Source organism: Alternaria arbusti, assembly GCF_024043155.1.
Source record: "Alternaria arbusti strain BMP 1465 chromosome Unknown scaffold_12, whole genome shotgun sequence".
Classification (NCBI taxonomy): Eukaryota; Fungi; Ascomycota; class Dothideomycetes; order Pleosporales; family Pleosporaceae; genus Alternaria; species Alternaria arbusti.
This window is the reverse complement of record NW_026249952.1, coordinates 849098-874877: the sequence shown is the minus strand read 5'-3', so window position 1 is coordinate 874877 and position 25780 is coordinate 849098. Positions and strand designations below refer to the sequence as shown.

Genomic DNA, 25780 nt, shown 5'->3' with positions numbered 1-25780 from the left:
GGCGCAGGCGGAAGCGAGTGTTATGAGAATGAGGAACGCAAGATCAAGTAGAGAGACATTTAGGTCTTTCTATAACAAAGAATGCGCGTGAAGCTGTGCAGCATAAATAAGTGAATGCGGTTGATAGCGCCCCACGGGTTGTATCACTGATAGTTGCGGGCGGAGGTGAGGCAGGTTCGGCGCTAGTTCCGTCTAGGTCGCAGCGCAGCTCAGGATGGCGATGATGCACCTGCATCATCGCGGAACGTCTTCAACTCCATCCTCACCGCCACCATGAAGCTATCCGGGGCCTTTGTCGCCTCATCGCTGTACTGCACCGTCCTTGCAGCTCGCCCCACCGTCAGTCCCGAGACTGCGCGTCTCGTCATCGCCCAGCGCCTGGGCCTATCGCGATTCCACTCCGTCGAGCACCCCGACGCCGAGACAATCAGACACATCAACACGTATGGAGGAAGGCACCAGAAGCTGTTTGGCGCAGACGATGCAGAGCAATCCAAGGCGCACCTGCTGATGTGGGTGGAGGGCGCCGAGCAAGATGAGGCAACAGGTGGGCATACGTGACGACAGCATCGCGAAGGATACGACTAACCCGAGCTCTCAGTCATCATCAACGATGGATCAGACCGCACACACGACTTTGCGATATCGAGTGCGCCATCTGTCGAGGACAACGAGCGCCTGGTCATGGACTTCATAGCACAAGCCAAGTCGCTGCCGGAACTCTCAGACCCCCAGCAACGGACATACACGTCCAACTTCGACATTGAGTCGGCGCTCCCACCGAACGAGAAGTCGGACGCCTACAATGGCTACCTCAACATCTGGACCACCGGCACGAAAGACGACCTATCGACCGAGCAGATTGCCCAGGTGCTGAGCAGCGTCAACAAGAAGGCCGAGGAGACGGGCTTCTCCACGACTGTCGTCATGATGCCGCGTTCAGCCAAGTCCAAGTCCAAGCGCGCTGCCCAACCGTGGGGCGCCTACGATGTCCCCTCCAAAGAGGCCCGCCGCCAGAACCCCGAGGCAATCCTCTCCTCCCAGCCCGTACCTGCGGTCTCCAAGGTGCCTGACCTGGAAGACTTCCCCGTCGTCATTGCGGCCGACAACAAGAAGGGACCTGTTCGCGGTATCCTTCCTAGCTGCTTCAAGTCCATGTCGGCTTGCGAGACTCAGACCCACAACTGCTCCAGCCACGGCGAGTGCAAGCTCCTCCACAAGGGACGTGGATCCGGTTCCGGTCAGGAGACAGTTGACTGCTATGGATGCGCCTGCGCCGCTACGGTCGAGCACAAAGACGGAAAGGGTATGGAGGGCCAGAGAAAGGTCACCTACTGGGGCGGCCCCGCTTGCCAGAAGAAGGACATCTCGGTTGAGTTCTGGCTCTTTGTTGGTGCCGGTGTCACTCTGGCCTTCTTGATCTCTGCTGGTATTGGTATGCTCTACAGCATGGGTGCCGAGGAGCTGCCCAGTGTTATCGGTGCCGGTGTCAGCGGTCCCACAAGGAAGTAAGGGGTTGCTAGATGTATGAACTGGTGGAGACGAGGGAGACGGAAGATCGAGCATTGTATATCTGGTGTACGACAGACAGTCTTTGTTAGTTAGCAGTATGGGGCTTGTACTCTATGGGATAATGGCGTTTATAGCACTGCAATTTAGCATTTGAACAAGTTGATACAAGTTTGACAGAGTTGATCATCTGCTCAAGTCCACTAATTCGACTGCAAACGGTGATGGCATTATGTTGATTCGCTCACGTAGCTACTGATGTGTAGCTGTCCAGTATGCCTGTCAGATGTCTCAGTCGCCGTGTTCCTGAAGACATCAAAACTGAACGACTGAAACATATCACAGGCGTAATGGATAGCTACACAAATGCTGCAAAGGTCACGACCCTATACATCTTCAGTAACCCCATGTTCGACCCCTAGAAATAAACGCGCGCATCATTACAGCTCTACACTCCTCATGCCTTGGCCTTCTCCACTATTACACCATCGTCGCTCTTGGCCTTCTCCTCGTCCAACTCCTTCATGAACTCGGACTGGATGCCAGCCCTGCGGTTCTCCCACCACTCCTTCTCCGCTGGTGCCTTGGCTGTGATCTCACCGAGACGCTCGCGGATGTGGTTGTTCTGTGCCATTTCTGAAGCGGATTGGAAGATGGTCTGGCCCCAGTTCGGTGCGAAGGCATTGGCCTGTCTCAATGTCAGTCATGCTCAAAGGATTGCGAAGCCACCCGACTTCAATCTAGACTCAGGACTCACCTCATTGACGACATCCCTGAGTTCCTCCTCGATCTCCTTCTCCGCTCGCTGGAAACGCTGCCACAGGTCATCGCCCACGCTACCCCTCTGCAGCAGTGCCTGCAGCGCCTGCTTGGCGTTTCTTATCTGAACAATCCTATGTATGTCCTCTGTTGCGCGACGCAATAGCGCAGCCTTGAGTACGCTGTCCGGCACCTTGGGTTCGTCCATATGTAGCAGGGAGAGGTAGACGTTGCGCTGGAGATGTGTGGGGAACCAGGGTTCGAGGGATGCGGCGTTGGCGGCTTGACGCTTGCGGTAGAGGTTGGTGAAGACAGTGAATGATCCGGCGAGGATACCGATGTAAGCGATGGGCACGGTAAGCATTACCCAGTCGACCATGTCGAAGGGCCACATGGTGAATGTTGTGTGGGTTGTGTGTGGTTTGTTTGCGCGGACTGTGAAGAGGTATGACAAGCTCGCGATGCGATGCAGGCGCTGACGTTAGGATATGAAGGAGCGACGGTGTTCTCAGTAGTGAGATATGGGGTAGGTGAAGACCAAGAGGGAGGGCGAGTCGCTGTTGTCTCACTTATCGATACATCCGAATATCTGTCCAGTTCCGCGCCCGACTAGCGTCCTTCTAGCGCGTCTGCGTCATCCATGTCCGCTCCGCTACAGGCGCCTTCTCGAATCAATCACCGACACCAACCAAGGTTCACCACTGCACCTCGCCTTTGTCTACTCATTTCTTCTGGTCGCGCTTTCTTCCCAGATCTCTTACCTCTCCCCTACCACCTGCATCACCTTTATCCACTCACCACGAAATTCATAGCGTTACGATCATGATATTGAGGGTATGTCTTTATGCCCAATGCAGGTGATATCTTACTAATTCGCACCAGTTCGTTAGCAAAGACGGCCAGTTCCGGTTGACGGTACAGCCCGAGGACACCTTTTCGTCGATTCTGCCCCAGGTCGCCGAGAAGCTGCCCAAGAATGTCGACATCCAGAGCATCAGTGTTAGCAACAAGCCGCAGGGAGGCGACGCGAGGAAGCTTGCTGGCCTTGAGGGCGTAAGTTTCAAGCAAGTGGGACTATCGTATGTAACTTACCCGAGCTCGTCTTCACGGCTAAGGATATCGTAGAAACGGCGCGCAACTCTTCCTGTCCTTTGAGGAGCAGTCTGCGGTACCGAACGGCCATGCTGCGCCTTCGACCGGCGGCGCACGACTGAATGGCAAACCCGTCGAAGAGACCAGCATGGGCTCCGTCCCCATCGGCGATGCCCTGCAAACCATAAAGAATCCATGGGAGGTTGTCAGGCAGTCCCCGCTCGACGACAGGCTAGATAGACAGGATGGCAAAATCCCCAGGAAACGCGACGCCCGCATGTGTTCCCACGGGCCCAAGGGCATGTGCGACTACTGTATGCCCCTCGAACCCTACTCGCCCGCATACCTCGCCGAGAAGAAGATCAAGCACCTCTCCTTCCATTCATACCTCCGCAAAGTCAACTCGGCGAAGAACAGGCCAGAGCTCGGTAGCTCGTACATGCCACCGCTGACCGAACCCTACTACCGCGTACGCCCCGACTGTCCATCGGGACACAAGCCGTTCCCAGAGGGTATCTGCACCAAGTGCATGCCTAGCGCCATCTCGCTGAAGCCACAAGAGTACCGCATGGTAGATCACGTCGAGTTCGCCTCGATACAGGTGGTAGACGATGTGATCAACTTCTGGAGACAGACGGGCTGTCAGCGACTGGGCTTCTTGTACGGGAGGTACGAGGAGTATACTGAGGTGCCGCTGGGAACAAAGGCTGTTGTCGAGACCATCTACGAGCCACCGCAAGTCAACGAGGCGGACGGCATCTCACTAGGCGAATGGGACAATGAGAAGGAGATTGACGAGATTGCCGCACAGTGTGGGCTGCAACGCGTCGGAGTGATCTTTACTGATCTCCTCGACGCGGACAAGGGCGACGGCTCTGTCATCTGCAAGCGACACATGGACTCGTACTACCTTTCGTCCCTAGAAATCTGCTTCGCAGCACGATACCAAGCAAGGTACCCCCGGCCTTCCAAATGGAGCGACACCGGCCGACACGGATCCAATTTCGTAACATGCGTAATCAGCGGCGATGACCAAGGTCAGATTGGCATCTCATCATACCAGGTTTCGAACGATGCCGTTGAGATGGTTCGCGCCGACATCATCGAGCCCTCAGCCGAGCCATCAGTGATGCTCGTTCAATCGGAAGAAGACAACGAAGCCTTGAACCGCGCGCGGTACATCCCCGAAGTTTTTTACAGAAGAATCAACGAACACGGTGCGAACGTACAAGAGATTGCCAAACCCGACTTCCCCGTGGAATATCTACTTCTCACTTTGACACACGGATTCCCTACTCAGCCAAATCCTCTCTTCACTGGTGGCAAGTTTCCGATCGAGAACCGCGAGGCTATGGGCGAGATGCCAGAGATCTCACATCTTGGCAAAGCTCTCAACGCCAGAGCGAACGGGCTGGCGCTCAACACGGCCAGCGGCCTCAATGCTATTTCGAATTTCCACATGCTATGCTTTATCCATAACCTCGGCATTCTGTCAAAGGTGCGTCACTGCAAAGCTGCATGGATACGTTACTAACTGTACGACTAGGACGAAGAGTCACTGCTCTTTAAGGTAGCATCAACGCACGACACTTCAGAAGGCTCAGCGCTCCAACATACCGGAGGCTGGGCAACCCTTCTGACTATCCTCAAAGAAAGTGGTGAGCGCCCCCCGAAACGTTCTTATCAATCTTCGCCCCAATCCCAGTCGGCCAGTAGGGGGGCTGCAGCTCTAGACCACACCCGCGGTACGATGCGACAGTCCTCCTATGGCTCAGATTCCGATTCAGTACAGTTGGCTAAGAGGGTAAAGGGGGTTAAGCTTGGGAAGTAGATTAGTCTAGGCTAGTCACACTCCTGGGGCGCGACCTCTGACACCATAGGTCTGTAATCCGAGCGACAATGGAAACGCGCATCAAGTCTGTCTGTGGTGGGCATACTGGTGGAGTTGAGGAGCTTGGTATGAGCGGAAGTGCATGCATTGTCTGGCGTCGTCACAGATTTCTAGCATCTGGTGATCGCTCGGGAAGCAATCAGGATGTGCAATATATCCGTTGAACTGTGCTTTTGACATCTTCTGCCGTGAGACATGTCCGAAGTCATCACTTGCTCTACGTGAATCGCTCAACTTATCTAATTTGTTGATATAAACGTTTAGTGTGTTGTGGAATCGTCTATACGGTCTTTGAATAATTTGAGTATAATTGAGCAATGGCGGACTGTTTTGTATGCAGCGATGATGATGTGATTACAGAAAGAAGACGTGGTCTGTGCAGAAACGTGAGTTCGCGGTCTCGTGTCGACGCGTCGCACTTTAGCAGTCGAGCTCAGCACCCCAACCTCAACACCTCGATCTCCACACAACCACCACAATGGCCGATTTCTTCAACGTAAAAGCGAGGCAACAAGCCGCTGCAAAGGCCAGCTCATCAAAAGCGCCTACGACGAAGCAAGAGCCCAATCGCATGCAGCCATGGGTTGAGAAATAGTACGAACGCAACACCTAAACACACCATTCCGCACCCTCACTAACAGCATCACAGCCGCCCCAAAACCCTCTCCGAAGTAACAGCCCAAGACAACACAATCCAAATCCTGTCCCGCACCATGCAATCTTCCAACCTCCCTCACATGCTCTTCTACGGCCCCCCAGGCACAGGAAAAACCTCCACGATCCTCGCCCTTGCCAAAGAACTCTACGGCCCTGAACTGATGAAGTCGCGCGTCCTCGAACTGAACGCCTCAGACGAACGCGGCATCAGCATCGTGCGGCAAAAAGTCAAGGACTTTGCGCGCCAGCAACTCAGCGTAGCGCCCAACTACAACGTCATGACGGAAGACGCGAGCAGCGGCGAGACAAAGACAGTCCGGTACAGAGATAAATACCCGTGTCCGCCGTTCAAAATCATTGTGCTGGATGAGGCAGATAGTATGACGCAGGATGCGCAGAGTGCGCTGCGTAGGACTATGGAAACGTACAGTCGCATGACGAGGTTCTGTCTCGTGTGTAATTACGTCACAAGGATTATCGATCCGCTCGCGTCGAGGTGTTCGAAGTTCAGGTTCAAGAGTCTGGATCAGGGAAATGCGGTTAAGCGTGTGGGCGATATCGCGAGGCTGGAGAATGTGCAGTTGGAAGAAGGGGTCGCGGAGGAGTTGGTCAGAGTCGCAGATGGCGATTTGCGGAAAGCAATCACCTTCTTGCAGTCTGCGGCTAGGCTTGTGGGCGCTGTTGTTCAGGCTCAGGGTGCGGGGGGCAAAAAGAAGAAGAAGGTTGTTGTTGAGGACGACGAGATGGACATCGATTCTGCGGCGGCGCCAGCTCAGACACCTGCTGTTTCCCTCCCCATCATCGCCGAGATCGCGGGTGTGCTACCGCCAGCTACACTATCTTCCTTCAGCGATTCGCTCTTCCCCAAGTCTTCGGCTACCAAGTCGATACGCTACAACGAGATTGCCAAGGTGGTCGAGAATATGATTGCAGAGGGGTGGAGCGCGTCGCAGACTGTGGGTCAGTTGTACGAACAGATCATGTATGATGAGAGGGTTGAGGATGTCAAGAAGGTTAGGCTGGCGGGTGTGTTTAGTGAGACGGATAAGAGGCTTGTGGATGGTGGGGATGAACATCTTGCTGTGTTGGATTTGGGGGTCCGAGTCGCGGGGGTGCTTTGTCTCTGAGGGAGTAACAGCGCTGTCATGGGGTTTGTGTCTCTGTACAGCATACTGCGTGCGGGACATGGAGAGACGTATTTGATGGAACAGTAGCACTCATGGTAACGTCTTCATTTACATGATCAAACAGAAAGCTACATTACATTCGTATCGTATCGTATCGTGTGGGGATATCTCAAAAAGGATATACAAAGAATAAACATGCGAAAGCACACGTTGTACTCCCGCTCAAAGCTCGTCGTATAGCGCTCAGCGCATGGAAGCCATCATCTCGTCATGCAGTCGGGCCCAGTTCACCCAACAGCCAAAGATACTCCGCTTTTTCCCTACACATACACCACTCCGAAAAATACCCGTTAAAAGATGAAGAAAGAATGCGCACCGACCACAGCGCAGTCTCATCAAACGTCCAGTAGCGTACATCGTTATCAGACTATGCAAAGATGCAGAATCCGGCTCCAACACTGAACATGGCGATTGCGGCCAGTGTCTCCGTCCTGACCGCGAATCTGTTGCCAGTAGACGGTGAGTTCGATGGCGTAGCTGAAGCGCTGGCTGGAGTTGCAGAAGACGCTGTGGGTGAGGCGCTTTCTGAGGATAGTTCAGATGACGATGGCGACACTAGATCGGTGATTGTTGACGCCGACTGCGATGTCTTAGTAAGTGTGGTCTGTGATGTTGACATCGACGTGGGGGTGAGAGAAGTATCGCTAGCGTTGGAAGGCAATGACGCCGGTGTAGACGTAGACGCAGATGCGCTTACAGAGGTAGACACGGATAGCGACGACAAAGATGATGAGGCAGAAGAGGAAGCACTCCCCACCACCGTATCCGTACTCTGTGCCTGACTCACAACACCCGCGCCCGCTTCTGACGTCGCAACCGCGGCAGCGGGATACAGCTCCGGCAACAGACTCTTAACATCTCCGGGTAATTTCTGGTACCAATTCGGCTCCAGATCGCCTGTTGGCATAGGGGCGTTGGGGCCCGTGGGCATAGCTGTTTTGAGCACTGATAAGACCGAGAGGAGTGTTGGGTTCATGGTTGCGGGATCGATGGCGCGGTCTTGAAGGTTGGGAAAATGGATTGCTGATGCGAAGGCGCCGGTAGAGGCGAAGGCCATGAGGATGGAGATCGACTTCATGGCTGTGTGGAGTTGTGCGATTTGTGGTGATTGATATGGGTGTTCAGATGGGTTGGCGTGGTGTTCGCGTGGCGGGTAAAAGAATGTGGGGTGATTGATTCTTGTTTGGAAGGATAATGAACGAGCGTGGGTTTTCAGCGAGAGCGAGTGTCGTGAATATAGTAGCTTGTTGTTGACAAACAAACGCGTGCAGTGGAGTCACTGCGATGCACGACTGCGAGCTTTTTGCGCGATATGACGTCGAATCGGGCGGGGAAAGAGTGCCCGGTCCCTCTGTTCAGTTCGACCGTTTGGGACGTTGAGAAGAAGAAAGTATCGTTGGGAACCGTTCGGTCAAGTCGTTATGTACCCGGGCTTCCTGAGCCGCCGTAAAAGTAAGAATGATTGTATGGCGCTGTGCTGGCGAAAATTCGAGATCGCAAGACCGATTGGAACGTGCAAAATTGTCTTTCACTGCGCTTGTAACCGTCTGAAATGGGGCAATACGATGATGGTGCTGCGGGAAGCCGTGCGTACGTCCAATGAGTGACCAAGTGACGAGAAGTTTGATGAGACTTTGTGCGACTGTGCCACAAGAAAATTAAGTGACCTTCTGACGAAGACGCGGGTATGAAAAAAGAAGAAGATACGAGATGCGAGTTCCAGCGCGCTCGAAAGAGAGATAATTGAAGCAAGTGTTGAGATGCCTGGTAAACAAAAGCAATCCGCGAACCAGATTTGAAGCTGAGGGGAAAATTACCGAGCGGCTGGGTAGTTTGGACATGACATCTGAGGCATCGACCAACCCCAGCAACATACGTTCCGTGTCGCAGCCTTACCTCAGATGCGAACTCTCTAATGATACTCGCCCCCCTGTGCCGTCGGTTGCGGCAAGTTCTGACGTTGCTTGCGCGCTAAGCCTCACCATGTCGGCGGCCATTGAAACATGCTCGTTGTTTCGGAACATTTCACGAACCGAAACGTGCGACGCCTGATCAATACTCATGAGAGTAAAGTACGGCGAGGGAACTGTTCTTAGAATAGTTCTTGCGGAGTGGCAGAAGTTTCTCCAGTGAGTGAGGTCCAAGTGTTGGCGTACATGCGCGCGATGGAAGGTTTACAAGAGACTCGGCGGTTTTTCAGCCATTTGCCGGCAGCAACATCGTGTCACTTTGAAGCCATCTGTCGGCTTCCTGGTCATGTCTTCTGTTTGCCCCTCGTTTGGGCTGCATCAAGCTCGATTCCGGAGATAGAGACTGATCGAAGAAAGGCGCACAGGAGGACAAGTGATGGAGTCAGAGATGATGAGACCTCGGGAGGCAGCTAAAAATCACCTCATCGCGTGTCAGCGCTTTGCGTTCAGTATCATGCTCCTCTAACTGGCCCCTTCCATCCGTAGACGGGAAGTTACGCGTCCAGGAAGCCTTCTCCCGAGCAGTGTTCACATGCGACCTGTCCCAAGCTGGAGGTGTGCCGTCGGTGGTTGCGGACTCCGGAGAATGGAGAGAGTTGATGCGAGCGCAAATGAGATGGAAGACCAGGGTTCCCTGCGGAGGTGCTATCCCAAAGCAGACGAACCTCGGCATCCCTTCCCACGACGCCACGCATGATGTTCGCTCAGGTACGAACGTGACAGTGTGCGATTGTCGACTAAGGCAGGTGCTAATCCACACGGCGTCTCTGGATAGGCTTGGTGCTTGGGCGACCGGCATATAAGATGCACTGCACATGGCCGCCCCAACTAGGACGGTACCCACCGCTACCAATCACCATAGCCCCGCGATAGCTTTCGAAGCTCTTCTCACGACGAAGTCGGATCGTACCAAACTACAGTTCTACCAACAAACACACTAGGCAATATGGCAGCTCCAGCAAGTGCGGATATCAAGAAGCTCGAGGGGAAATGGGTCATGGTAAGTTTCGAGCAGCTTTCAAGTCATATTGTTCTCTGCATACCTTCATCATTTCGTGCATCGCAACATCACTCTAACGCATCATAGAACAAGTCCCTCTCGGATGCGTTCGACGCCGTCCTCGCCCTGCAGGGCATGGGCTGGCTGACGCGCAAAGCCCTCGGCGCAGCAACCGTAACCCAACACCTGTACCAAAGCACCATTGACGGCGAAGACAACACGCCAACGACAGAGATCAAAATCGACCAGCTTATCACCGGCGGCATCAAAGGCTCCACTGAGACCCGCATTCTAGACTGGCACTACCGCGAGCACGTCGACCGGCTCTTCGGCACCGTCAAGGGACGGTCGCGCTACATTGCCTTAGCCAAGGCAATCGAAGAAGGAAAGGCTGCAGGTGTGAGCGAGGAAGATGCAAAGTTTGTGGCGGAAGGCTGGTTGAAGGAGACAGAAGAAGGAGATGTTGTCGAGAGCTTTGTGGAAAACGAGGCGAACAAATGGACTGCGTGGCAGATCTGGGGCTTCGCGGATATTGGGGGTGAGAGGAAGTTGACGAGGAAGTTTGTGGTTAGGAAGGTGGGGAGTGATGAGGTTGTTAGGGTTAGGCTTGTATATGACTACACGGGCGCGTTGGATCAGGCGGCTTAAGTTACAGGTTTGTACATAAGCGTTAGATTGACCAAAGAGCTGTCATTCCTGATCTGATCTGAGCGTTTTCTTGTGCTTGTCATGGCAAGGCCTCCCCCTTCAAACGGGCTATGCTGTCCCTCGAGTCGATAAAGAGTCGTGCAAGTTATCTCTCCCATAGTATGTACCACTTTGCACAACACAACACGACCACGAAGTAGATTAGCCGGACCCTCGTACAGTTGAGCTCATGCATGGATACAGAATCCTTTTACTGGTCCGGTTACCTGATAAAGAGCTCTCTTAGTACCACGCAGATTAGTAGCTACGTTCCACGCTGCAACTGACAGGCTTAAGTACTGCAGTATACCTCTCGCAGCAGGCGCCACAACATCTGCAACTCTCTCCATTCCGTTCTTTTGCAGGCGTTGGTGCAAACTGACATTTTCGCCATGGGTCCGTTGAACATGGCCGATACGAGCTTTCTGACGGATCTCTTTCTCGCCCTTATCGTTCTGACATCTACGATCCTTATCCTGATGCTGGCTTACCTCGTCATCCGCCTCATCAACCGACACAAGAGAAAGGCCAGTCAACAACCAGCCCAAGAGCCCGCTCTACTCGATCTCGAATCCGGTCGAGAGTCCCGCCTATCGCATCGCCTTTCGCGGCAACAAATACAACAAGAGCACTACGAAGACCTACAGCAGCGCTACTCATCCGTACCGCCATCACCATCAATCGAATTACTCCCCGAGATCAAGACGAGCGCAAGTGATGACAGAGCGAGCGAGTGGTTGGAGCGCGGAGTTACGGACGAAGGTATCAATGTGGTTCATGGGGATTTGGGGGAGAAGAAGTCGGAGATGATACAGGCGGTGGTGGTTAGGCCGAAGAAACAGTTGAGATGGGAGTGGAGGGATGGGAAGGTGGATAACGGCGCTGTACCGAAGAGATCTAGGGTCATTGAACGGACGGATAAGGATGGGATCGTGTGTAGGGAGTATCGGACGGAATGAGAGAGTGGATAAGGGTTTGGTGGAAGCATCTAGAGGTAATTGTAATAAAGAAGGTTTCGAGTAATGTGCTCTCTCACTATCTCATGTCAGCACCTGGAAGATACTGGCATAGTTGAAGAAACGTTGGCACGTGGAGATATCGTGCGACTGATCCAATGTACCTTCCTAGCTGCGCCTGTATCCATCGCGCGACTGTCGTATAAAGCCGCTTGCATGCTGACGTGACTTATCATCTTAGTCCGGGAGCACACAGTAGGACTTCTGTCCGCAAGGGTAGCCATGACAGCTGGTACACGTCCTGTCAACTCCATGGTAGCTCAAGCTGGACTGTAGGATTGGTGTGAACACAAGTAAATCCTGTCTGCGGGTAGCGTTGTTGTCATATCATACCTATAGCCAGTGATATTATAGGCATTGTATGACCGCGAAGACTGGTCCATAGTCCTGTGTTCCCCCCTTTACCCGAGTCCGGATCGTACAAATGATACGCCGAACTCCATAGACCCGCAAGCAAACACAGTACCTTTGTTCTATGAAACCTTGGGATTTCAGACACTCTCGAGATCGACGGAATCTGACACTGTGTATCATGGTGAACATTGGAGGAGATCATATTGATGTCGACACGCATCCGTACCCTGATATGCCGGAAAGCTTCTACGGCAAGGCCTCGGAGGTTCTCAATGCGGACGTTGGTTCCGGAGAGAGTGGCCACGCGAACTCGCTGATTGTCGACATACCGATGACTACACGCCTCACCTGATCAGCGCGCTCTCAGCAAGCACAACCTTCGATACTGGTTCCATCCATGTATAGAGATACAACGCCAGGAGACATACGCCATTTTGGCGCCATGTTTGCGATTGTGCTCGCTGGCATCATCGGTCTTGCAGTCCCAATCACCCTCTTGACAAGATATCTGAAACGCGCCAGACAGGAACAGAAGCAGACAGAAGAAGAAGACGCGGTCCTAGAGGATGTGTTACAGCACAGCCAACTCAACTCAAGAGCGTGGAATGTGGGGTTGAGGCGACTGCAGACGGCCTCCATCAGGAAGTGGCCGAACGAAGAAGCCAGTGCTCAGTTGGTGGGTGTGCTTGGGCGGCCGAACTGGGATATGAAGACTCCGTGGTTGCAAGGCTGTGCGGAGCGCGAGATGCTGGAGCAACTATTTGAGCGGGAGAATAGGGTGCGTAGAGGTAGCAGGGAGAAACCATTGCCAGTGTGCCCGGAGTGATATCGATAGCGGCGAGACCGTTCCAAGGTTGGAATTGATAACCGGTGATGCGCCCATCGAGCAGCGGTTGTCAAGTCCGAGTAAGCGTAAGCGCACGCGCACGCTACATGCATTTGCCTGTTCTTGGGGCGTTTGTTTGTGGCTTCGGGTAGTGGACAGTATGCGATTCAAGAAAGGACTGCAAGGCGGAAGACATGGGTCCTCCAGGCATGTATGCGGCTTCATCAACAATTCGCATGGAATTAGTACAAGATAAGATTTGTGGCGACCTCAAATAAGGAGAGAGCTGAATGGGTCTGGAGCCTACAGTGACATTGGGTCGCCTACTTTGCAAGTTTTCATCTTCATGTAGGTTCCATGGTGTTTAGAGTTTTCCTTGAATGAGGTGTGGCTGGTTGCTGTGGTGAAATAGTGAGGCGGTCTTGATGTCCGGAGATGTCTGAGGATGAAGAAGAACAGAGACAACGGTGACCGTAGACAGAAAGCGTACGTAAGCTCGCATTAGAGTGGTCTGCATCGAAACTCGACTGCACGTCGATCAGCGGAGATGCAGATGCAGGGGTGAAAGACGTTGCCCAGCGGTAAGAACGTGGTAAGACGGTTACGCTAGGCTGCAGCCGAGTTAGCGTAGAAGCTTGGACAATCGACCAAATTTCACGACTGGGTAAACAAGAGCTGTTTGGGTTCATTTACTTGAACTATTCTTTCTCTCGCTCGATAATCACACGCCCGACGCGCCTGAACACGAAATCCAGCACCTAAGCGCTCCTTCTCCCATCCACGACTGCGACTTCCCACCAACGCAGCTGCCCGCCCCGCTCGCTTCTACCACCCGCCGACACCCCACTGACGACCTCGGAGCACACGAGCTCTCACACCACCCTACGCGCACCATGTCGGGCGAATTGGATATCGACTTCACGCGCCGAAACAAGAAGCCGCGCCCGCTCTCGGACCACGAGAAGGAAAAGCTGGATGAATTTGTCGACGCGATCCATTACTCGGCGAGGTGGGTTGTCAACACAAGAGGCGGTCAGCGCGTTTTCTTTATTGACCGCGAACACAGATACTCGGACGACGCATACGAATACCGCCATGTGCAGCTGCCTAAGCAAATGCTGAAGGCTATCCCAAAAGACTACTTCGACGGCGCGCGAGGCACACTGAAGCTGCTGTGGGAGGAGGAATGGCGGGCACTGGGCATCACACAGGTACGCGTGGTTTTGATACAGGCCGCAACACATATGCTGACTTGGGAACAGAGTTTGGGATGGGAGCACTACGAGGTCCATGAGCCAGAACCTCACATTCTGCTTTTCAAGTACGTTGTGTCAGAGCATACGCCGCGCGCTGCCAGCTAATTCTCCAACAGGCGACCGATCAACTACCAGCCACCCATGCACTGATTCAACATCGAACCGCGGCGCAGCCAGAGGTCTACTTATCATTGACCGAACACGCGCAATAGCTGCGCACACCACCACGGCACACGAGACGGCCTATTCGCGATACCTTCTTTATCCATTTCCAGCGAGGCGCGTTATACATAACGACGATATGATTACGGTGGTATGATCGATGCGCTGGGGTTGTAGGTTTACGACCGGGTCGAAAGCGCGTCTCTATATCCATTATGATAGGGTACCCGAAGCCCACAATTGTACATATGGCCGAGGCAGGAGGTGCAAGGAGTACTGGACATTGGGCAAGAGAATATGGATTAGGTATATGGTTGTTAATTGCTACGAGGATTTATGATAGATCCATAGCTCCTTCACCTGGTCCAAATCTGATACTTGTTGAAATGACCTTTTTGCACCAGAGTGCCACGGAGAGCGCAACTTGACGTATGCATACTCATACGGACCGAATCTAGCGTGTCCCACACCCTTCTCGCTTTCTGGTCTACCCACATGTCAATCTCGGTCCCTGCGTAAGTTTGTCTTGACCTGTTTGCTTGTGTTTACTTGATGGGAAGAGAATCTTGAGTCAACCCCAACAGCGAACATATGCGGACAGGCCAACATCAAGCACAATGGCAACGCCTCCATAGCCCCCGGTGCTTTCTTCAGACGCGGGAGCAACATGCTCGTTGTCGCTCCGTGCTAGATAGTGTCCATTGCGGCCATCTAGAACCAGGGTTTTACCGCCATATCAATCTAGAATCTGAGGAAGTTCAACCTATGAGTAGATCTTGAAGATCAATCAGCCCGAATCCAAGGTTACGATATATTGCCGGTCTCAAGAGTAAGCTAGTGGCAAGGAGATGCTGACCGTAGATTCACGACAAATTGAGGGTTCGTCATCCTACACGTATTCCTGCAGCGGTGGCTAAGGATTGATGTTGTGGGCTTAGGCTTCGTCTACAATGTGTTGGCACTTTGGTACCTGGGTATTGTCAAGGTATACCTGGCTCCTTTTATATGCTCAAGCAGACACGACGTAAGAACACCAACGGCTAGGAGGCAGGTTTCTGGACTACCGAGTCAAGGACTCTCGCATACATCCAGTGGAAGTGCGCGAAAAATGGTTAGACTGACTCTTCAGAGGGCGCAATATGTAGTCGTGACGACGGAGTGGATGATTCACACCGGAGAAAAGCGGCCCGACTTTCCCTGAGATGTCATCAGCCTGGGCAGAATCCACACCCTCTAGTCTCTCACATGCGGATCTGCGCTTAAAGATCTCGTAATGTCAACCACGAACCCATGGTCTTTCAAATCTACATGCGGTTGAGCGGACGGATTTCATTCCGGTACTTAGGCCAGTCGCATCAAGCGGGCGATGAGGGGAATATTGGGATCTGACTTTCTTTACGGGCCTTTCAACAACGACCTCCAGTACTCGGAGGAGGATATATCGTTCCGTTGTTGAGAGATTAAACGGTAGTTTAAGCGAGGACGAATGTGGAAGTACTGAGCGTGCAGCTGGGTATCCATCTGTCATCCCGCAGCATCGCAACCCAAGTCTGAGGTCGCTGGCAGTGCGAGGCTAAGCCTGCGTTTTACGTACACTGGCGTAGATCGCATCCGATTTTCCAGCCTTCTTCGGTCTTGGGAGGTATGGCGGCGCCGCGGTTCTTCACCCAGCCTCCCTGAATCGCGTCAACGGCGAAAAGTGCTATGACATCAACGGCAAGATGCAACGGCAAGATGCAACTCGCTGACTAGGATTGGCGGAGATATTCGGGTCCTGCGCACTGCCGGTGGTCGGAGCGGAAAGCGTTTTGCCTGAAGTGCGAGCGGTGAGAAACGAGACCAGGGGCAGAGCGGAGCGGAGATCGCTATCGAGGGGTCCTATGCTAAGTATGGCAGTAGGGCTTGTGGAGAACACGCGACACGTGCGGAGGCCGTTCATACCATTACCATGGATACTGGCATAGTCGGGTGAGCTGCCTTGCGATGAGGCGGCTCGTGGAAACCTCGGAACGTGGCAAAAGGTTGGGCCATCACGTCGTGCCATGTGCTGTCGATGCTGCACACAAGAAAAATCCAGCGGCGCAACTGTCAGCTGCAAGGTCCCTCAAACGGTCGTCAACTGTTTACCAGTGCTAGGCGAGCGATAATGATGCGTAGCCGTGGGTGACGTGCATGCGCCAATACTAAAACTATGGAGTATGGTAACGAGTACATAAGAGTAATTCCTCGAGACAGTTAAACTGGATCCTGTGTAGTACAGACGCACAGATAAGCAAGAGCTGGAGTAATGGAAAGATCACATTATTCAGGTGGGGGAAGCCATGCACGGCGGCCATTGGCCCACCGCAGAGTCCTTATCTCTCGGCTGTACGTAAGATAGAATGCAGGAAGCCGCTAGAGCCCATCCAGCTTACCTCCAAGCAACATCCGTGCACCCTGCATCTTGAAACCCATCCCGAGCACATGTCTGCCACAAAAGACTCTCGCAGCGCGCTCTCCAGCGACACTCCAGTATATACGACTGCCACCCCCGATAATGCGCCTGCTTTCTCCCCACACAGGGTTCTAGGTCTCCAAGCTCCAAGGCCAGGCTGATCCCGCCATCCCGCCCGCCTCCGCCCATCCTCTACTTCTTGCGTAGACCTTCAATGACGGCGCGAACCATCAGTCACCTCATACTCCTCGCCGCCGTTACCGGCAACCTAGGGCCCTAAGTAGGACTCGTCTGACTGTCCATTGGATTACCCAACTGGATTTGCATTTCCGGGATATCTCCCATATACCGATTGAACTACCTATCTCCCACGCGATAAGACCTGTCACGAACCCTGCTTCCGATAGCGAGATACTTGCACCCTGATTCGGAAACTAGCCAACGGGCCGTGTCTATCATAGCCTTATCGCACCCTTCCACCACGCCAGCTAGCCATGACGGCCGTAGCAATGCAGCAGCCGGCTATGGGCCCACGTCCTGTTGTCTCTATAGCACCAGCTCGTCCTCGCACGATACAGAAGTCACCATCCAGCAAGGAGAGCTTGAGCAAGCCCACGTCCAACAACGGTCCAGTATCTAACATCCGCTCACGGAGGGAACGCCCTTGTGACGCGTGCCGAAGGAGGAAGAGCCGCTGTGTGATACACGAGGGCGCTGCTTTGTGTGTCCTGTGCGAGTTCCACAAGCAGGAGTGTACCTTTGTACAAAGCCCACTGCCGCGGAAGAGGAAAGTCGTCGACGGTGAGAAGAAAGACTCGCCAAACAACACCAAGAAGAGGTATGTTTAGGCCACCCCGCTACTGCTTCACGTCCACGGCTCGCGTAGATATATCACTTCCGACATCTGCTATGCCTCTTGCGTCACGCTACCAGGTCACGTGCGCATGTGCAACCTACTTGCTTTTTCATCCCGCATGTGGTCGTGGCACCAGCAGCTGTGGCCCTCGCCAGGCGTCGGCGTATAGCTGGATGTCGTGCTGACATCCTCTGGCAGATCCGTCGACTCAGATCCTCCGCCACTAGCACTATCAACACCCACCATCACAGCAACCGCGCCAAGTCCACCACCACCGCAACCCTCACTATCTCAAATAGCGAGCCTTCACTTGCCTCAGTTTGGAGAGACATTAGGGCTGCAACGGCGGCAACATAGCAGATACATCGGTTTGAGTTCTCCATTCGATTCGCTGCTCATTGGCCTATCACAGTTCGACACCCGTAACGAGTCGACCTTCGACCTTGGTACGCTTCGACGTGTGAACGATCATGAATGTTTCATTATGCTACCTGACGAGAACACACAAGACTTCGCCGGCGAGTCTGAGGCCTTGGTTCAGGTCGAGCAGCTTGTGCACCCACATGGTCCTGCTTTACTAGATCTTTACTTCCAAGTAGTGCATCCAAACTACCCCATCATCCAGAAACATCTGTTTGTCGAACGGTATCGCAGAGGCGATCGAGGTTTTTCGCCAGCTTTGTTGGCTGGCATGTACATCCTAGCGCTCAACTGGTGGTCTCTCGACCCCAAGCTAGCAAATTACTCCCGACCTGATGCAGCACGGCTAGAAGCGATTGCTATGAAGGCGCTCACACTAGCTATGGAGCGACCTAAACTGTCGACGATACAGGCTGGCTTGCTGTTGCTGCAACGTCCTGAAGCGGACTCTTGGAGCTTGACAACACAGCTGGTGGCCATTGGTCAAGAATTAGGCCTGCATCTCGACTGCTCATCATGGTCAGTTCCTCTCTGGGAGCGTGGCTTGAGGAAGCGCATCGCATGGGCGTTGTACATGCAAGACAAGTGGAGCTCACTCATCCACGGCCGGCCATCGCACATCTTCAATGCCAACTGGGCGGTGAAGCCGATAACAGAAGACGATTTTGTTGAAGAAGGGGATGGATACGAGACGCGTCAGGAAGAATCTGAAGAGGAGCAGGTAGAGAGCCACCGAGGCCGGATACTGTTTGCCCAGATGATTGGGCTCACGCAGATCATGGCTGAGGTCATGGACACATTTTACACCCAAACGGCGATTCACGACTTTGCCAATGCGGGGAGAAAGTCGACCGAGTTGATCCTCGCACGAGCCAAGCCTGTTCAAATCAAGCTTCGTCAATGGCACGAGAAGCTACCCACAGAGGTCAAGATGAACGTTCCCGAGAAGGGCAAGCTCACCTCTACGGGCTATCTGCATCTCGCGTACTTTGCGACGGAGATTACGCTGCACAGGCGCATAGTGCAGTCGCTCGACTCCACCAACCCCGACTCTTACGGTCTCTTCATGTGCCGCAACGCCGCAAAGACGCGGCTGATCTCTGCTATGGACTTCGTGAACCGTCTGAAGCCAGAACATCTGCAGGGTTTCTGGTACTTTGCTTCCAAAGTCAACTTTACGCTCATCGGCACCTTTGGGTCGCTGTTATGGGCTACGGCACCCGCCAAGGAGGAAGCCGAGTTTTACAAGCTCAGGCTATGCGAGTATCGCTGGACGCTTTCCGTCTCTTCCAAGCGTGCGGACTTCCTTGAGTACGCCGTGTCGATGTTGGACGCGAGTCGCGCCATGCTTAACAATCTGGCGGAGAAGCCCAGCCTCGCAGAACAAATCAGCAGTGCTGGCGTTCCGCCCGCGGCGCCCCCACGGCAATACAGTTCTTTTGCCAATATGGGACCGCCGCAGAACCCGAACGGTGCGGGCCGGTACGAGATGGAGGATGTCGACATGGGCGACGACAACGATCTGAGAAGGATGTCATCAGGTGAAAGCTTCGAGGGCTTTAATGATGGATCTCAATTCGGCAGTCGGCCGCATACAGCTGGTAACTCACCTCGCTCAATGTGAGTGCTTGATGCCAGGGGCTTTGACGACTCGCGGGATTGTCGTACAAGTTTCAGGAAGCAGTCTTGTGATGTTCAGCGATTAAGCGTTCTTTTCATGGTGGGATGGTGGGCGTTATATAGGCACGCCTGGGGCTGCCACAATGGTACTCTGGGATTGCGCCAAAATGGCGCCATATCGCGACAGACGGCACTGGGATACTCCACGGATTTGGTCTTCAGCGACTGTTGGTCATGATTTGATGTTCAGCGATAGTATAGACCGCTTTTTGGATATATGGTATTGACGAGAAGAATCAATGTTGGTACATTGCCGCCGCCTTCGGGCGGTGCAAGCACACTCGGCCTTTTTTTGAGACGGCATGCACGTGCCGAGTGAAACAAGCAAGTATTGAGCTGACATTGGTGTAACAGGAATGCAGCTTTTGACAGTAATCTGACTGTTGTTGTGGCATTCTGAGTTGGAGATGGGCTGTGCCTGCCGTTGCCTGAATATTTTTACTTCAGGGTTCGGGCAACAGCTGACACGCCTTGACCGCGCTGCCTGCGCCTCGGACCCCGTCCATGATCCCCCAACACCCATCACACATTGATCAGTTCACAACTATCCACACGCGCACAAACAGTGTTTTCGATATCGCAATCAAAGTTCAAACGGCAAAGCTAAGTAGCGACGGCAATGATGATCGCGTGCACAAGCCCCATACACACACGCACCGCATTCTCTCATGTTCAGACAGCGCGCCGACGCGCGCAACGCGAGGAATTCTCACTCCAACACCTTCGCGCCATATCAGACCACCCTGAAGGCGTTCGCAGTCTGACCCGTCCTTCGGTGAAAATGCAAAGGCGTGCGGGTAGGAGCAGCGCTTCATCCCGCTCAAACAGGTCGCTTGGCAGACTCCTTCAGCCGCACCTGGACAATGCGGCGGGCGCATTGGCGACATGGGGAATTAGGCGTCCGTCATGGGCATTCGGTGATCGGCCATTCACGGTGTACGACTCGATGAGGATAAATTAGAAGAGCTGCGCTGCCTCATTGCCCCATTGCCTGAATGCAGCTCCGTGGCTTGGAACCGGTCAGCTTCGTCTTTTGTGCTGCGTGTACTTACTTGTCTTTTTGCTTACCCCTGAGTGTCATATAACGACGTCCGACGCGCTTGCCTGCGATTCAGCCTTGGTATCTGATCAGCGTTCTTGTACTTGTTTATACGCATTCCTCCTTCCTATAATCGACATTGCGCGCTACAGACGACCGACCTTCTGTTCTTCTTTTCCCATTTACCTACACAAACTTGCATTCTGCCACCATGGTCAACGACAACACCGCCTGGAGACGACGGCTAGTGATCTGCTGCGATGGCACATGGCAATCTAGCGTCAGCAGCAAAGACAACATACCCTCAAATGTTGCCAGACTCTGCCGCTTGATAGCGCGTGTTGGCACCGACAAGGACGACGCCTCAAAGAAATTCCATCAGATCGTGTACTATGACTCCGGGATAGGAACCGGGAATCTCAGTACCTCTGAGAGGCGACGACAAGGCGGCACGGGAGCTGGTCTTGCGGAGAACGTCATCGAAGCCTACAACTTCATTGTGCAAAACTACGAGCCGGGCGATGAAATCTTCTGTTTCGGGTTTTCGAGAGGAGCTTACACCGCACGTGCGGTTGCCGGGCTGGTCTCGGATATTGGTGTGATTGCACCGGTCAACATGCAATTCTTCCCGGAGCTGTATCGACTGTATCAAAGAAATGAGGAGGGTGTTGACTTCCGCGAGACGAATGAATACAAATGGTTCACCAAGGGCAAACTCAGCGAGAAGGGTCTACAGATGGAGAAAGAGGGCGTAGATGTCAGGAACATCGACTGGCATGATCTCAAATTGCTGGCAGAAGTATGGGACATTCGACCGCATGGCGAGCTTGCTGTTAGCGAGGGTAGCAGGAAGGTGAAGGTGGTTGGTGTGTGGGATACCGTTGGCTCGTTGGGTGTACCTGATCTAATCGGTATTGATCTGGCGTGGTCGAGGACGAAATATGGGTTTCACAACGTCGAGCTGACGGAGAGTGAGTTTTAGTGGTGCCGAAGCGTATGATTCTGGCTAACGGTTTGTAGATATCGAACATGCGTTCCAGGCGCTGGCTCTAGATGAGCGTCGGAGGGCCTTCCGCCCTACTCTCTGGTACATTCCTAAAGATCTAGTCGACGATCCCAACAGACCAACACCGGAGCTGAAGCAAGTTTGGTTCCCTGGTGTTCATACAAATATCGGTGGTGGTTCACAAGACGCTTTCGGTGATATGAAAGGAGATTCGGAAAACATCTCCACAGCAACCCTCTGCTGGATGCTTCAAGTCATCTCCCCTTACCTCACAATCGACCGCCATGCTTTCCAGCTGTCCATGGACCAATACACGCGCTGGATATTCCGCCTCCGCTTCGCTTGCACCTACCACCACCAGAACTTCCTTCAAAAAGCGTGGAACCTGCTCCCAAAGATCTCCATTCCCGGCATCGGTCACGATACACTCAAACCTCCGCCGCGTTCTCCACCCCACTCACACACCAACTTCGACTTCAGCTGGGGTACAGGTCCCCTCGTAGACTCTTACAGCGGCATATACTACTTCATCGGATCTTGGCAACGCATGCCCGGCCACGAGGAAGTCGAGTGTTACAACGAAGACACCAAGGCGCCCAAATGGACCAAACTCCGCGACTTGGGCGATACAAACGAATACATCCACCCCATCACCTACTACCGCCATCTCGTCCGCGGATGGGACAAGCACTCTCCGCTGAAGCACAACTGGAACCGCGGTAATTGGCGCACAAAAGAGGATGATACAGCGAGGTTTTGGTGGTACAAGGATAATGAGCAAGAGAAGGGCGCGATACCGGAGTGGATCATGATGCCGGATGGTCCCGCGGACGAGTACAATTACGAGAGGACGTGGTATAATAAGTGTGAGGAGGTTGCGGGCATAATGGATAAGAGTGTTGGAAAGGAGGATTTCCGCGGCAAGGGGTTCTTGGAGAATTTGGACAAGGAGATTGATCTGGGGGTTGATGGGATGCCGAAGGATGTCGCGCCTTGAGAGGGGGTTGCGCCAAACCAGAGAGAATGTGGACACCCCCTAGAGTCTACATCGACGTTAGACTACCTACTTTGTATACTTTTACGTTAATGTAGTGTGCAACCCTGTTCAGCTTTTTTCTTGCATGAGGTAGGGTCCCCGAGTACAGGGTTGAAACTTGATAGTGTTGCCGCATACAGTGGGATAATATCAGCGGATTGGAGAATCTGGCGTTGATGTAGGCTGCACGGTGTTCAGGTTTCGGCCTGATTAAGATGTTGTGGTAGATCAGGTGGTTGGTAATGCGGTCGGATTGGGAATTAGCGGGAGGTGATCTTTCTGAGGAGCTGGTCTCTTATGATGATGTGCGACGGGCCTAATAACATATGTAGAGAATGTCGAAGTTAACTCCAAAAATCTCAAGATTTAAGTCTTTTTTAGGTATTAGATATAAAGGTGGTTTATGGCAGAGTATTACAGATGAAGGCAAGATACGACTATTCAAGCTTTGCTGCATAGACAAAATGCAAGACAATGCAAGCAGCGTTTGTGTGCATCTTTATACTTTTCAAGATTCGAGTAACGTTCCCCTAGTTTCTTAGACAAGTTAGGTTTGTAAGATATACTTAGCTCTTGCGACAGCATGTTACAGCCTGCAAAGATAGGAACAAGAGGCGGCAAAAAAGAGCAAAAAAGAACTTGTAATGGACGGGCGGGTGATCTGGGAACTGTTAGCGAGTGGGCTCGACCTTTGGAGCGAATATAGACTTACCGAAACCCGGACCTTCCGCAATTGTTTAATTCTCTGCAATAGGACTAGCGCGAAAATTTGCAAAGCGGACGCTCTACCACTGAGCCACACGCCCTGGACGTTCAGTTCATCTTTGGGAGGTTGTTGGCAAGTTTTCGTGGAGTTTGGATTATATGTCGGGTTTTTGGATGATAGTGCGCTAACGCCCGCTTCGGGTTAGCGGCACGTGGATCTTCCCGACCACGTTCCGCAGGCGATCGGAAGCGTGCGACTGCCAGGGTTCACAGCCACGCCTTGGCGCAACCCGGAACCTCGTCGTCAGCACCAACATCCTATCACAGTAAACAACACGTCTTCACTATCGTTCCGCCCCGATCACCCCCTCATCACCCACAAATAAGCTTCGTACTATTGCGACACTCGACAATTTGAATTGACCGCGCGTCTATCTCGGCACCGCCTTCCCGCAAGCTGTCGATAGCTTCGCAAACAAAACAAATCGCAGTCGCAACGGAAACCGCCACGATGGGATCCTTAGGCACATACTTTCTGGACGTTGTCTATTCCTTCACGAATTGCATGGTTTGCTTTCCTAGCTCACCACAATTGAAGATCAACAGTCGGAGTTTCAAGATATTACGGCTGCTGGGCGAGGTAAGCTGAGCTCCATACAATGGACTACATTCAGTCGACTCATCGCGATACAGGGTGGCTTCTCATACGTATATCTCGTACAAGATAACTCGAATCAACAACTCCTCGCACTCAAGAAGATTAGATGTCCCTTTGGCCAAGAAAGCGTGAGCCTGGCGCTCAAGGAAGTCGAGGCCTACACACTCTTCTCGCCGCACCCCAACATCATACACTCAATCGATTACTCCGTTGAAACCGACAAGTCAGACTCGTCCGCGAAGACCGTATACATCCTCCTCCCGTACTACCGTCGCGGCAACCTACAAGACATGATCAACGCGAACCTGGTCAACCACACAAAGTTTCCTGAACGAAGACTCATGGTACTGTTCCTGGGTGTCTGCAAGGCGCTTAAGGCAATGCATCAGTACAAGATTAAGGGCGGACCCGGCGGCGCGAAGAGCGAGGGCAAAGCGAAGAAGGTCCGGAGGGACGCGAAGAGGGCAGACGCGGAAGCTGCGGAGACAATGGAGATGCGCCCGAGCAGGCGGAACCGCGATCATGATGAGGACGACGAGCAAGAGGCAGAAGGACTGCTAGAGGAGTCAGAAGTCACAGCGGCGCACGAAGGCATTGCGCCTGGCGGGGAGAGGGCGTACGCGCACAGAGACATCAAGCCTGGTATGTACTCCATTCATCTCATGGTTGCCCATTCTACAGACTAACACGCGTAGGAAACATCATGATAGACGACGACGGCCAGACACCCATCCTCATGGACCTCGGCTCCCTCGCACCATCCCCAACGCCCGTAACGTCGCGATCCCTCGCCCTACAAATCCAAGACACCGCGGCCGAACACTCTACCATGCCATACCGCGCTCCGGAACTCTTCGACGTCAAGACCGGTTCTGTAATTGACACCAAGGTCGACATTTGGTCGCTCGGTTGCACGCTCTACGCCTGCTTAGTCGGCAAGAGCCCCTTCGAGGCTAGGTCAGACGAGACTGGTGGCAGTCTGAGCATATGTGTCTTGGGTGGTGACTGGAGATTTCCAGATGAGGGTATGCAGAGAGGCAAGCAGAAGGCGAACCCCGAGGATGCTATCACAGACAGCGTCAAAGAGGTGGTGAGGAAGTGTTTGAGGCTGGAGCCAAGTGAGCGACCAGATGTTGATGAGCTCATTGAGATTGTGGAGGGCGTGCTGAGGGAGCTTCCTGAGGACGGCTCGGACGATTAAGTGATGCGGCATCCGCTCAAGTGGTTCCTCCTTTGATGCGTGCTCGTACGCGTAGACTTCTTTCCTACACGGCGTGAGTATTTCCAAAGAAGGCTTGGGCTCTTCATTTTTCTATCCAGGCGAGCGTATCGATACGTTTCAATATACCCTTTCATGAGTTGATCTCTCCAACTCACTTCCAGTCCCACCTCATACAAGGAAAAAACCGAACAGGTACTCTGCCGTCTACGTTGGTATAAGGGTTGAAGTTTATATATTCTTCAGGGTAATGTAGACTTCTAGGAGGCGGTTGTTCAATTTTTTCAATGTACGAGGTGGTGCCACTCTGACTAGGCGCTATTCTTATACGGGTCCTCTGGACTACCAAGGCACGTTAACT

At 53.1% G+C, this 25780-nt stretch overlaps 11 protein-coding genes and 1 non-coding gene across 12 annotated transcripts; 10 read left to right on the top strand and 2 right to left on the bottom strand.

Annotated features, from left to right (window-relative positions):
• Positions 1-273: 273 nt before the first annotated feature.
• J4E86_008265 (uncharacterized protein) lies at positions 274-1512 on the top strand (the record flags this gene model as incomplete). The annotated part of the gene is made up of 2 exons (XM_051448778.1): positions 274-547; positions 602-1512. The coding sequence occupies 2 exons, from the start codon at positions 274-276 to the stop codon at positions 1510-1512; spliced, it is 1185 nt and encodes a 394-aa protein (XP_051300374.1).
• A 454-nt stretch (positions 1513-1966) lies between these two features.
• J4E86_008264 (uncharacterized protein) lies at positions 1967-2662 on the bottom strand (the record flags this gene model as incomplete). The annotated part of the gene is made up of 2 exons (XM_051448777.1): positions 1967-2197; positions 2267-2662. The coding sequence occupies 2 exons, from the start codon at positions 2660-2662 to the stop codon at positions 1967-1969; spliced, it is 627 nt and encodes a 208-aa protein (XP_051300373.1).
• Positions 2663-3090: 428 nt separating this feature from the next.
• On the top strand, positions 3091-5191 carry NPL4 (nuclear protein localization protein 4; the record flags this gene model as incomplete). The annotated part of the gene is made up of 4 exons (XM_051448776.1): positions 3091-3102; positions 3151-3347; positions 3394-4858; positions 4907-5191. The coding sequence occupies 4 exons, from the start codon at positions 3091-3093 to the stop codon at positions 5189-5191; spliced, it is 1959 nt and encodes a 652-aa protein (XP_051300372.1).
• A 538-nt stretch (positions 5192-5729) lies between these two features.
• RFC2 (Subunit of heteropentameric Replication factor C (RF-C)) lies at positions 5730-7035 on the top strand (the record flags this gene model as incomplete). Its single annotated transcript, XM_051448775.1, has 2 exons — positions 5730-5845; positions 5901-7035. 2 exons carry the CDS (start codon positions 5730-5732, stop codon positions 7033-7035), a joined length of 1251 nt encoding a protein of 416 aa, XP_051300371.1.
• A 464-nt stretch (positions 7036-7499) lies between these two features.
• Positions 7500-7877, top strand: J4E86_008261 (uncharacterized protein; the record flags this gene model as incomplete). Its single annotated transcript, XM_051448774.1, has 2 exons — positions 7500-7692; positions 7744-7877. 2 exons carry the CDS (start codon positions 7500-7502, stop codon positions 7875-7877), a joined length of 327 nt encoding a protein of 108 aa, XP_051300370.1.
• Positions 7878-10011: 2134 nt separating this feature from the next.
• J4E86_008260 (uncharacterized protein) lies at positions 10012-10713 on the top strand (the record flags this gene model as incomplete). The annotated part of the gene is made up of 2 exons (XM_051448773.1): positions 10012-10065; positions 10153-10713. 2 exons carry the CDS (start codon positions 10012-10014, stop codon positions 10711-10713), a joined length of 615 nt encoding a protein of 204 aa, XP_051300369.1.
• Positions 10714-11144: 431 nt separating this feature from the next.
• J4E86_008259 (uncharacterized protein) lies at positions 11145-11711 on the top strand (the record flags this gene model as incomplete). Its single annotated transcript, XM_051448772.1, has 1 exon — positions 11145-11711. The coding sequence occupies one exon, from the start codon at positions 11145-11147 to the stop codon at positions 11709-11711; it is 567 nt and encodes a 188-aa protein (XP_051300368.1).
• Positions 11712-13841: 2130 nt separating this feature from the next.
• On the top strand, positions 13842-14309 carry SUC1 (transcription factor; the record flags this gene model as incomplete). The annotated part of the gene is made up of 3 exons (XM_051448771.1): positions 13842-13957; positions 14015-14159; positions 14211-14309. 3 exons carry the CDS (start codon positions 13842-13844, stop codon positions 14307-14309), a joined length of 360 nt encoding a protein of 119 aa, XP_051300367.1.
• Positions 14310-17294: 2985 nt separating this feature from the next.
• Positions 17295-19700, top strand: J4E86_008257 (uncharacterized protein; the record flags this gene model as incomplete). The annotated part of the gene is made up of 2 exons (XM_051448770.1): positions 17295-17638; positions 17855-19700. 2 exons carry the CDS (start codon positions 17295-17297, stop codon positions 19698-19700), a joined length of 2190 nt encoding a protein of 729 aa, XP_051300366.1.
• A 1306-nt stretch (positions 19701-21006) lies between these two features.
• J4E86_008256 (uncharacterized protein) lies at positions 21007-22798 on the top strand (the record flags this gene model as incomplete). The annotated part of the gene is made up of 2 exons (XM_051448769.1): positions 21007-21766; positions 21816-22798. The coding sequence occupies 2 exons, from the start codon at positions 21007-21009 to the stop codon at positions 22796-22798; spliced, it is 1743 nt and encodes a 580-aa protein (XP_051300365.1).
• Positions 22799-23506: 708 nt separating this feature from the next.
• On the bottom strand, positions 23507-23643 carry J4E86_008255. The gene has a single exon. It is a non-coding gene; the product is annotated as a tRNA-Ala (tRNA).
• Positions 23644-24053: 410 nt separating this feature from the next.
• J4E86_008254 (uncharacterized protein) lies at positions 24054-25401 on the top strand (the record flags this gene model as incomplete). The annotated part of the gene is made up of 3 exons (XM_051448768.1): positions 24054-24182; positions 24236-24842; positions 24896-25401. 3 exons carry the CDS (start codon positions 24054-24056, stop codon positions 25399-25401), a joined length of 1242 nt encoding a protein of 413 aa, XP_051300364.1.
• Positions 25402-25780: the final 379 nt, after the last annotated feature.